The 12,788-nt window shown below is 36.0% G+C and overlaps 1 protein-coding gene across 4 annotated transcripts in view; it reads left to right on the forward strand.

Annotated features, from left to right (window-relative positions):
• The window catches only part of LONP2 (lon peptidase 2, peroxisomal), a 133,503-nt gene that overhangs the window by 14,760 nt on the left and 105,955 nt on the right, over positions 1-12,788 (forward strand). For all 4 annotated transcript variants that reach the window (XM_070613631.1, XM_070613632.1, XM_070613633.1 and 1 more), the window contains exons 3-7: positions 1,270-1,401; positions 2,614-2,736; positions 5,192-5,355; positions 6,674-6,768; positions 12,268-12,526. In XM_070613631.1, coding sequence (XP_070469732.1) covers positions 1,270-1,401; positions 2,614-2,736; positions 5,192-5,355; positions 6,674-6,768; positions 12,268-12,526 — 773 coding nt within the window. The remainder of the gene's footprint in view (positions 1-1,269; positions 1,402-2,613; positions 2,737-5,191; positions 5,356-6,673; positions 6,769-12,267; positions 12,527-12,788) is intronic.

A 12,788-nucleotide genomic window follows, 5' to 3' on the forward strand; every position in this document is an offset into this window, starting at 1 on the left:
TTTTATTTTCTTAGGTTGAATTCCTAGGAGAAAGACGCTTCAGATTTTATTGTCTATTTCTCCCTCCTGAAAAGCTTCATCATAATTATGCTTTAATCCCCTTGACTCTAGGCAGGTGATGGATAGGTTCTTAAATTATGGCGCTTTTGAGAGGTTTGATTATTACTGGCATATGAAATCTTATTAGAGTGACTAAATGAGGGATTCGCTCATCATTTGTGAATTAGTGTAGGTTGAGTTTTGCTGTGTTAAGTACTGGATAGCATGATAAAGATGTATTTCTTACTTATGGTTCATGCCTAAAACTAGTGGGTGTGGTGATCTTCCTGTTAGAGTGCCCTTAGGGACCCTGGAGGATTAGATTTGTCTCAGAACTTGCTTCCATATTGCTGAGGCAGGAAAAAGAAATGTAGCAAATCTCTTAATGGCTTTTAATGCTTTTCCCCAGAATGAACTGTCATATCTCCTCACGTTTCATGAATCAAGGCAAGGCAAGACTCATGGTCACATGTGTATTCAGAGGAGGTGAGAAAGAGTGGTTTTACCATGTGCCCAAAAGAAGAGGGGAGTCTTTGTCAACAGCCCTAATGTCTATTACAGTTCCTGAAAGCTTGCCTTGAGCTTAATCTATTTGTAGTCCAGGATATACCCTGGAAGTTGTTTTTATAAAAGTCATTCACAGTCGATACTCAGATTCTAGATAATCCAAATGTTCTACTGAAAAACAGTATTTCAACTATTTATTGATTAACATAATAGCATCAACTGTGCTAAATTTCCAGAATTTGCTAATTACACTGGTTATGTAAGAGAATTCCCTTGTTCTTAAGAACAAGAAGCATGATGTCTGCAACTTAACCTAAAATGTTCGACAATAATAGTATGTATGTGGGGAGGGGTGTGTGTGTGTAGAGACAGAAAAAGAAAGCAAATGTGGCGAAATGTTAACAGTTGGTGAATTTAGGGGAAAGATATATTTTACAGTTCTCTTTAGAATAACATTGAAAAATATATAAAATCACATTTTACAAAAGCCTTTTTTTATAAACATTAGTGTTATTCACGTTTGAGCCATTTTTGCTTTTCATTCTGAGTGATATTTTGAAAGTACTTCTGTTTTCCTGTGAGGCCCATAGAATGCCTGGCTATAATAATCAGTGATCTTTCAAAAACAAAGACTCTGAAGCCCAGACATTAAACTATAAGGCAGTAGGAGTTTTAATTCATGAATGATGCCAGATTTTATTAAAAGCACTTTTTTCCTCGTAGTTGGTGGAGATGTTGGATATGTCTGTCCCTGCAGTTGCTAAGTTGAGGCGTCTTTTAGATAGTCTTCCACGGGAAGCTCTGCCGGACATTCTGACGTCAATCATCCGAACCAGCAACAAAGAGAAGCTGCAGGTACAGTGTTCCCTTCCCGAATGCCGTGTCGCTTTGTCACTTTTTATTTGGACTCAGATACTAAATTCTGACCTTCAGGTAAGAGACAGTGGAGACTCGCAAATGTAGTTAAAATGCTTTTACACTTAAGTTGACTTTTAGTGGTGATCACTTTAAATATTCGTATACTCAAGCAGCTTTTTATTTACATATTCAGTATTAGTAGTTTGTCAATTTGTGGAAAAAGGTAAAGTAGAGAATGACAAAAATGGTAAATATTTAACATAATATAAATACACTTTGTCTCACTATGTTTCAAACATGTGGAGCCATGACCTTTCCCTGCTTCATTAGAATTCTTCATGACTTTTCTTACATAAGCCACAGCTACGATGCATTATCTATGATTTTCACTTTCTATTTCTTTAAAGTGAAATGAGTTTCTAAGACACTTGAAAAATAATTCAGGAGCAGAATCTTAGATTTGCATGTCTTTCCTCAAACTCTGAAAGTTTTCTTGAACAATTATTTTTATAGTATTTTTAAACAATCTGCTTTATTGAATCTTCCTAGAACATGCAAGTTAGTTTTCATTGAAACAAACTCCCTTATTTTGTCAGTTTGTTTAATACCTAAATCCAACAATTGTAATAGCAGGTGCAACGAATACAAGCAGGTTGGGTATAAACACTAGAATTCAGTTCAATTGTTAGGAGCAGAAGAGTGCAGGAGTACCAGAGAGTAACCTGGCTGTGGGCATTAGTATGTTTTACTGAGGGAATGGAGAGATTAGTTACTCAGACACATCAGTAGTGGAGGTTAGTTAAAAGTGCTCCTATTCTCTTATATGTGTAAAAGTTTAATATTTTGAACCTAGAATGTGTTTCAACCTAATATGTAGACACATTCTGGACTTTACAAGAATAATGCCCAGAAAGAGTTGACGTAAAACATGTGTTTTGTTCCTGTTCTTAGAACAATGCACGCAGCTGCATTTTGAAATGAAAACTCAAGTTACTTTATTCTTGTCTTTTTTAGGATTCTGGTATTCGTGTCAAATGACCTTGCTGATGTAATATAGTTAATTTGGTTGTGTTAGCCATTGTGTAGCTGTGAATACTGATAAGGGTTGTCTTTTATTTAACAATTTAAGTTGTGACTCTGGCTGCCTTGTTTTTGGAGCATGTGTTTCTGAGAGAGTGTGGCTCTGCTAATGGACTCTCATTTCCTTAGATTTTAGATGCTGTGAGTCTGGAGGAGCGCTTCAAGATGACCATACCACTGCTTGTCAGACAAATTGAAGGCCTGAAATTGCTTCAGAAAACCAGAAAACACAAGCAAGATGATGATAAGAGGGTAAATATTTCTTTTAACCCATTTCTTCAGGTTCCCAGTTGTGTTTATGTGATGTGAGATTCAATTTTTTGAAGAAAAAAAAATTGAGAGATTAAAGAAAGGAACAAAGAAGAAAAAATTTCATTGTTTGTTACCACTCATGTTACTGATAAAATTTTGAATTTCTGTATGTTTCCTTCTAGTCCTTTCCATGCCTGGATCTTTTATTATTATTATTTTTTAATCCATGGAAACATTTTTCATTGTTTTTGTTTTGATAATCATCGAAAGGGATAATTTGCTAAGCCATTTCTCTTTTTGCCAAACATTGTCTCTTGTTTTCAGTGTTTTAAAATTAGCAAACAACTGCTATAAGTGTCTTTGAGTATAACTTTTTTTTTACTGTATGTAGTATTAAGAACATACTACAAAATTGTTTCCTAAAAGGACTGTGTCAGTATGTTTTACTGTGATTTGGCTGGTTTTTATTTTTAACTTGTATAAATTCCTATTTTCTTTTTAGTCAAACTGTCAGTCTTTTCCTGTCTTCTAAGCTTAGAGTCTTTTACCTTCAGTGATTTGATAAATACCCACTTTCTTTTTAGTTTTCCTTTAGTTGACTTTTTAAAAAGTATGTACTGTTTACCCCATATGTAATTTGTTTTGCCTTGTTAATGAGGTGAAGATAGCAGTTGAATTTCCATTGTTCAGTAACCCCTCCGTTCCCCGGTGATTTGTGATGCCTTCATTCTCATGCTTTCCATCCATGCAGGTGAGGGGCCTGTCTGAAGTCTACCTTGAGCTGTTGACGTTCCTCTTGTTCCGTATGGGCAGAGTGAACATCAGGAAGTTGTGTTTGATGTGGGCAAGAGTGAAACTGACAGTTCTGAGGGCTCTTGGAGATCCAGAGGCTATGGGAGATGAAGTGAAAGGTTGAGAATAATTGTAAAGAGTTGATGGTCCTCAGCACAGCAGTGATCCTTTAACAAAGGACATGTTCTAGAGAAAGAAGAGCAGAAATGAAGGCTTCTTCCCTGGTGGGACAAAAGAGGGAGCAGTAAAGCAGGCTGAGGAGAATGATGCGAGAGAGGAGTAGCCTGTCTGGGTTCCCTATTCCAGGACATAGTTCTCTTTCAAGGATGCCAGAAATCTGAATTATTTCTGGCTTGAGATGAGATCATTAATTCGGGTATTCATTTGGTGCCTACAGACAAACCCATGCATCCTGTGCATTGGGAGATGCAGAAAACTGCAGCTGCTTAAAAAGAAAATTGTTCACAGTTGCTCCAGAAAATTCTCAAACTATTATTTGGAAATGCAGGAATCAGAGGATAATATTTGGAGTTAGCCTAAAACTGTCACTTTGCCTGTTTCCCTAAGAGTTGAAAAGCGCTCTTGTAGCAGCTAGGGAAAATTGCATGAAACAGTACTTTTGTCTCAACAATGAAATCATTGATATGTCCTTTTAAATCTCACTTAAAAAAAAATTTCAGTTTCAGTTTTTCATACTTCAAAGTGTTTGATTAATTTTGTCTGCTAATGACTGATGTAAGAATAAAAGTTTATATTTAATAGTTGTTTTTATAAAATTACATTTTTATATACTGCTTTATGTTTTTACTTTTTATATTTGAATGTACTAAGTAGGTAACTATGTAGGTTAAAAAAATAAAATCTGAGGCCTTTAAATTAAGTACCAGTATATCATTTTGCTCCAGTAATGGCTGGAGTTGACTCATGATTGAGAATTTCAAAAGAGCACTTAGGTAGTTTTAAAATTTGATAGATCGTGGAGAAAGAGAACAGAAACAAGACCATTGACTTGGCACAGGAGACAGTTGTTGGATTTCAAAGAAAACTTCAAGATGGAGACAAAAGCCAAAGTACAAAGCACAAATTCCTGAAGTAATTGCTGAGGAAGGGGAAGTGGTAGTTAAAGCCACTTGTTGGAAGCACGGAAGATGTCAAGAAGGGAGGTAAATAGTGTGTAGTTGATTGGAAGGGGCCATGGGTAAGATAAAATATTTTGAAAGGAAGAAGACTTTTCTGCATGTTGAAGACAAAGGGAGTAGAGAAATTTTTAATGTAGGAGGAAAAATGGAATTTATTCACTTGCCAAATGATAAGTAGTAATATATATCAAGAAAATATTGGCTGCAGTAGCAACTTAAAGGAAGATAATTCCTAGATGTTTCGTTATTTCTAGTAGCCAGTTTCTTGAATTTTTTTTCTCAAATAGTAGTGTGAGCATATACCAGAGAGTCACGTGCGCCTTATGTTGGTCTGCTTTTTTAGTTCTTCTGCGTCCGTGTGTACATGTGTTTCTTAGCTATCATTCTGAACTTTAGTTTCTAAAGATTTAGACTCTGGCCATGAAAGTATTTATTCAACACCAATTATAACCTTACGTGTAGCTAGGCACTTCATTTTCAATTTAGTTTGACATACTGTTTTACTCTTCTGCTTTCTACTTCAGGTTATAGCAATACGCCCTGTTCGGAGGATTACACACATTCCAGGTACTTTAGAAGATGAGGATGAGGATGAAGATAATGATGACATTGTCATGCTAGAGAAAAAAATACGAACATCCAGTATGCCAGAGCAGGCCCATAAAGTCTGTGTCAAAGAGATAAAAAGGTAAATTGTAGAAGCTATTCATTCATTAGTGTTTTCATTTTGCTTATTAATGTTAAATATTATTGGTCATGGACACTTGGATCTGCTACTTTGGATCACAAACTGAAACCTGAGCCGTTTGTTTTATATTCTTTGATCGCTCTCCTTTTCTTATATTTAATATAGTCCTGGACCACTCTATTCATCTTGTCTTTCCATTGTCAACTCTTATCTTTCTTGGCTTTCCAAATTTTCAGGTTATGGCTGTGATCTGTGGAATGCTTTTCCCTCTTCATTCTTCAAGCAGAATCTGATTCTTCAAACATTCCTAGTACTCCTGGTTTCATACCACTTTCACTCATCTTTTTCTCAAGTGCTCAGTAGAACTGATAGAACTCTCCCACCTATAATGTGCTGTCCAGCGTGATCACTGTTGTAACTGCCTTTTCGTTGTCTTAAAGAATGGACCATACTTTGTTTAGGCAGAATGTTTGTTCAGTTCTGCTGTGTTCTTCACATCTACTGTTTGCTTCTTTAGATTGTAACTCTAGAGGTCGGGGCCTGTCATTTCTCTTTGTACAGGGTAAAGTACAGGGAACCCTTGATGACAGGATATGATATATGGGTTGATTACATTTTTTGGATAATCTCAGGGTTAAACAGAAAACCATTTTTTCCTTTATATACTTGTAACATTATAACTCTCTTGCATTTTCTTTTATTAGTGAACTTATAAAGAACCTAATTGAATTCTCAGTCACTAAAGATTTGACTTTCTGTGGTTCAGTTAGGAACATTAGTAGATATAGGTGAGGCATATTTTAATATTGACTCTGACATCAGTTAATAAATGTAGAACATCTGTTATATAGAGAACATTTTGTTAAGCAGTGTATATCTTGTGGAAGATGCGTTTTTTATTAAATATCTGATGTTAGCTTGCTTTTATGCGTTGACTTTGTCTCTAATACAAAAAATATATAATTATAATTACTGTGTTTTGCGTGGTCAGACAGTTAGATCTTGTTGCAGTAAGTGAATCAATGGGTGATTGTGACTTGAGACTCTCCCTGTGAGATGCTGTACTGACACTGCTCAGGCCATATTTCAAGGGTGAAGGCAGGTAGTGTCCCCACTCCTCCTCCCAGTTTGCAGGCATCTGTACTGACAAAACAAAACAGAACAAACATTAACTGGATTTTTAAAAATGTTTTTAGGTTTGTTTTACCACTGTGCATGATATATCTGACCAAGAAAGGGAGATATACTTGATTTTTTTGTTTTTATAGAATTCTTCTGGGTTTTTTTAACATGTTTGCTATGTATTCTTTTCCCACAGACTCAAAAAAATGCCTCAATCAATGCCAGAATATGCTCTGACTAGAAATTATTTAGAACTTATGGTGGAACTTCCTTGGAACAAAAGTACAACTGGTGAGCCAACAAAATAACACCTTTTTTGCAATCTGATTGCCATTGCCATTCAGAAAGCTCATGCAAATTCTACTGAAATACTCCCCTTTGATTATCTTACTGTTACATCTGTTCTTGATGTAAATTTTTTAGAGACTAAGCTTATATTTCGTAGGTCGTCGTATCAAACTAGAAAAGAAGGTGCTACATCAGAGTGGCTTTTGCTTGATTTTGGAGAAAGTGGAATTTCCTATAAGTGGTGAAATACGTGTTTCTCAATACCCATAGTCAATCAGACAATAAGCTTTTATGTTTATGTACTATTTGTTAGGAACATAAGAAAACTAACACTTTGGGGTAGTTGGCAATAAGCGCCAAATCAGTACTATAGCCAGTAAATCTCATGTTGTCTGAAAGAAATAATTACGTGTCACGAGAGGATAACAGCAGAACAATTTGACCATTTGGAAGTTTGTGTTTTTCCTATTAGAAAGTGTTTAGAGTTTAAATTATTTTTATCCCTCTATCCTTCAGTAGAATTTTTCTATCAACAGCATTTATACCAGTTTTCCTGTATATTTGCTATGCATTTTAGGTTGGGATAAGAAATATTCAACTGTCTTGCATAATTTTCAGAAGCATCTTATTTGCATTTGTTTCTGTTAGTACACACTCTTGTTAAGTTTACATACTAGGTTTATTGCGTTCAACAGAGGATTGTATGTCTAAACTATTATTGGCATTAGAGTGGCTATCTGTTTGACTTTGAAAATTGAACAGATATATTATCCTGGCTAATAAAACACCTACATTTAAAAAAATGCTAGAGATTTTGAAAAATGTTAGCCCTAAAACACACATGCTTGCCTATTAACCTGCAGAGGACCATCCTTTCTGGTATTGAGAATTAAAAAAATTTTTGTTTTGTCTCAAAGAGAGCCTAGAATTAAGCTCTGCTGGGGCACTGTTAAGGTTAAATAGCCCCTTTTCCATTAGTTGTTTTCTATGGGATCATTTAAAACATTTATTAATGTGTATGGCTAGGTACTAAGATGAAATTGACTTAATCATCTCCCTTTTGTTTTGACAACCTTTAGATTTTATTCCTATTACAATTCTTGGGTTCTTGTTTTGGGAAGCAAGTACATTCTAAGTTATGCTAATTTTTCCTTCATGAATGCTTTTAAATTTGCATTCATTCCATTCTCTAGATTTTGGTTTGTTTTTAAGTTTCTCTTTCTGTTTGAATGTTCATATTTTGTTTGCTCTTAAATTCTCAGAATCCATAAATTTTCATCAGTTTAAATAATATTACAGTGGTGAACTATAGAAGGAAATTGTTTAGAAGCAATACCGATAAATTTCTAAATGTATTTTCCACCTTTATTGTGGTATAATGGACATATGGTAAACTGTACATATGTAATGTGTACGTTTGATGAATTTTAACGTAGTGTATGTCTGGGGTACCATCACCATAATTGAGACAATGAACATATCCATCACCTCCACAAGTTTCCGCATGCTCTCTGTAATCCCTCCCGCTCTCCCTTTCCTCCTTGCTTCTCCATCCCCAAGCAACCATTGTAGATTAGTTCATATTTTCTAACATTTTGTATAAATGGAATGATATAGTATGTACTGTTTTTTCTGGTTCTTTCATTCTGTATAATTTTGAGGTCCATCCATATTGCTGCATGTATCAATAATTTGTTTCTCCATTTTCCTGTTGGTGGGCATTAGAGTTGTTTCCACATTTTTGGGTACTGTGTATAAGCTACTATGAACTCTGATGTAAATTTATTTCTTAATTTATTTCATGTTTACATGTCATGACAACATACTGCCTTCTAGTTGAAGGTATTGTACCAAATGAACTGAACCTGAATTTCTTGATTTAATTCTTGATACAAAATTTTCTGGAAACTCTATGGTGAGATGAATGCAAGGGAGCATGTATTCCCATTGAATTAGCCCTTTATTGTCACCTGATGCATTTGAGTTCAGATCTGGGTCTGGACCTAGCTGGGCTGTTGGGAAATCCACTTTGGTTCAGATAGTCTTCTTTTAGCTCAGAACTCTCCAATGACCCCTTGTTAAAAAGTAAAGTTGTTCTAATCTGTGAGATTTGGAGAAGGCCTTTCTCCCTGTGAGTTTAGACCTGGGAAAGAAAGTTAAATTTCAACTTTATATGTGTTCAGCTGCTCCGCTTTCATTTCATCTGCCAAGCTTCCATGTTGGTATATGTTTGGTAGGTATTTGCACCATTGATGGAGACGTGATAGTCTTCAAACCCTGTTATTTTCTCTTTTGACGATAGGGCTATTGCACATTATGAGGGACATCTAGATAATTTGGTAACACCAAGAGTCTTATTTTGAAATTTTGGTATTCTCTTGGTAATGTTTTTCTGTGCTCCAGGATTTACTTTAACTATGACTTAGGAGACATGTGGGATGCATATAATATAATGGCCTGAGAATATTAAAATTGCAGATTTGATTATTTGTTATTAGTAGGCCTAGTAAGTTACTCTCAGCTTCCCCCTCCCCCAACACTTGTCATATTTATAAAGTGAAATTAATTACGAACCAGGAATTTTTACCAGGCTTATACAGTGTAATTGTAGAGATTTGGGAGCAAAATATTTCTTTGAACACAGAGTGCTGACTCCCATTTTACTGAAATAACCAAGAAAATATAAAAATAGGGCAGAGCTGTTATTTTCACAACTAGGGAAGGAGGCCACTCACATCCCAGAAACAGTTTCTGCTGGATGTCTGTTAGCACTAGAGATGCATAGTGCTCATCTACCTATTGTGAAAATACTTCTCATTGTTGAGTATTTCAGTGGATAGCTGAAGATGGGTAAATTGTGGTGTGAGAGGAGTCATATTGAGCTTCCAAACCATTACTGTGTAGAATTAGGTCTAAATAATTGTTGTGAGTATGGTTATAAAACCATAAAAATGTCTTTCCTAATTCTTAAAGGAGAAGCTTACCTCAGTAGCAGAAAGGAAGACAGAGAGCAAAGAGTTGGAGGAAATGGTTGCTAATTTCCCATCTTGAATAGAAGGAGCCAGTAGATGCATTTCAGTCTTCCAATTATAAATAGAGAAATATATGTTTAAGTTTTAAATTTTTCGCATGTAACCACAACTATTTTTCAAAATAGGAAGCATGCATTCTAAATCATTAAAAAGAATAACCAGAGGGGCTGGCCCCATGGCCGTGTGGTTAAGTTCGCTCCGTTGCAGGTGGCCCAGTGTTTCTTTGGTTCGAATCCTGGGCGTGGACATGGCACTGCTCATCAAACCACGCTGAGGCAGCGTCCCACATGCCACAACTAGAAGGACCCACAACTAAGAATATACAGCTATGTACCGGGGGGCTTTGGGGAGAAAAAGAAAAAATAAAATCTTTAAAAAAAAAAAAAGAATAAACAGAAAAAATAAATCCTGTATAGAAAAGATACCAAACAATAATTTATGTAGCATGGAAATTATCTTTGCTTAAAAGTTTGAAAGAACTTACTTTTTAAATTGTCTTTACTTGACATATTTCTTGGAAGAAATCCTTCAGTGTTTTCAGTTTTTTCTTTATGTAGAATTCTATTCTTAGTTTACTAAATGCTAATCAGGAATGGATGTCGCATTATAACAAGTTCCGTTTTAGGCACAAAATGACATTTTGATTGAAGGTTTTTCCCCTTGGACATGATGATGTAATAAATATGTCGATAACCTAATATTGAACTATCTTTGCACAACTGAAATAAGTCCCACTGGGCCTTAGTGGATTACTCTTTTAAAAGATTGGATTTACCGGTATTTTAATATGTAGAGCTATACAATATGGGATTGCTCTGAAGTGTTTTTTGTGTTTACTGTGGTAGATTTTAGCGTTAGGGTTGGCATTGTGAAACAGTTGGAAAACTTTCTATCTTTCCTGTGTTCTTATCCTCATTGTTTGGGTTCAGACGCCAGGAAATGGGGAAGAAATTGTATTTCTCTCTTTCCAGGTCACTCAGTCAGGACTGACTAAAATCCATAGCATTGAACTTAAATTACGTATATTACTGCCGAGCTGGGTTTTTGTAGACGAGCTTGGGAACCAGACTATCAGTTAAGGCCATCTTTTTGTTCCTTTAGGGAAAAGTGCATAGCAAGTTCCAAAGAAGTCATTGCAGGAGTGGACACGTGCATGTTTTTCTCTCTCCCGTCCTCTTTCCCTGTCAGCATGATCATGTGTCTGTGTATTGTCCCCTGATTGCCACCCAGCTGATGAATTTATTTTGGCTTCCATGACCTAGTCTTTATTCAGTGGGTATTTTACATACTAAAGCACATCAGTAAACCTGATGAAACCTTGATTCTAGAAAGAAAGCCTAATTCATACTTTTCTGGTGAGACTTTAATTGATAGAACTTAGGCAATTCTTTACTCATAAATTTTTTTTTTAATTTTCTTTTTTTTTTAAAGATTTGATTTTTCCTTTTTCTCCCAAAGCCCCCCAATACATAGTTGTCTATCTTTAGTTGTAGGTCCCTCTAGTTGTGGCATGTGGGATGCCGCCTCAGCATGGCCCAATGAGCGGCGCCATGGCCGTGCCCAGGATTCGAACCAGCAAAACCCTGGGCCACCGAAGTGGAGTGCGAGAACTTAATCACTCGGCCACGGGGCCAGCCCCTGCATCTTAATTTTTTTTGTTTGACCCAGCACTTCTGTTTATAGAAGGTCAGCTCAAGGAAATAATTAGCAGTACATGTGGAGATTTAGTTACAAGAATGCACAGTGAAGCATACTTTATAACTGTTAAGATTTGTAGATAATCTAAATGCTCAGCAATAGGGAATTAGTTAAATGAGTAAGGATAATTCAATAATGGAATATTGTGTAGCCACTAAAATGTTACTGAAAAGTACATCTGACACTGAAAGATGTCTGTAATATATTAAGTGAAAAACATTTTATAAAACTTAAAGTCCTCATATAATCCCATTTTGAAAAATAGGTATATAAGCACACACACACACACACAGAACCTGAAATAATACATACCAAAGTGAAGGCAGTGATGCTTTCTTGGGCATGAGATTATGGATGAGTATTTCCTTCTTTTTTGTTAGTGTCATCAGATTTTCTGGAATGAGCATATATACCTCTGTAATTAAAAAAACACTTTTAAAAAAAGAAAGGAACAAATACCAGTCCAAATAGAATATGTAAAAATTGTGTGTCCATAGAAATAATGTGTATCTAGAAAATCAATCGAAATGAAATGATATGAGTAATAACTCCTTGAGTTTTTAATTGTGTAGGCCTACTATTTCTGGAGATTCTGATTCTTAAGCAGAAAAACCAAGTCTGGGTCTCCCTGAAAACCTGTTTAGACGGATCCAAGTCTGTTCTTGTCACATCTTTTTTCTAAAAAATATTTTAGCTCTTGCAAATCTTGAAAGGCATTCTTCCACTTAAAAATTCCATTGGCTCAGATGATTTCTGTTGGATTATTTGACAGACCGTCTGGACATTCGAGCAGCCCGGATTCTTCTGGATAATGACCATTATGCCATGGAAAAATTGAAGAAACGAGTGCTGGAATACTTGGCTGTCAGACAGCTGAAAAACACCCTGAAGGGCCCCATTCTTTGCTTTGTTGGCCCTCCTGGAGTCGGTAAGACAAGCGTGGGAAGATCGGTGGCTAAGACTCTGGGTCGAGAGTTCCACAGGATTGCACTTGGAGGAGTGTGCGATCAGTCTGACATCCGAGGACACAGGTAGACTACTTTTCTCACTTTCATCTTGGGTTCTCCTTTCTCAATGAACTAAAGCCCCCCAGAAGCCAAGACATAATCTTTCTCTCTTTCTTAAAGGGCTGTTTGTGGTGCCTTGAATGGAAAGGACATTTACAGTACTTATCAGCTAGCCCAGAGCCTCTGCCATAACGGCAAACCCAAAGTAACCTTGATCTATGTTTAACAGTGGATAGCAAGACTGTGCCTCTGCTTTCCTGGACTCTCATTTGAATGCCATTATAAA

The sequence above is a fragment of the Equus przewalskii genome, chromosome 3, assembly GCF_037783145.1.
Source record: "Equus przewalskii isolate Varuska chromosome 3, EquPr2, whole genome shotgun sequence".
Taxonomy (NCBI): domain Eukaryota; kingdom Metazoa; phylum Chordata; class Mammalia; order Perissodactyla; family Equidae; genus Equus; species Equus przewalskii.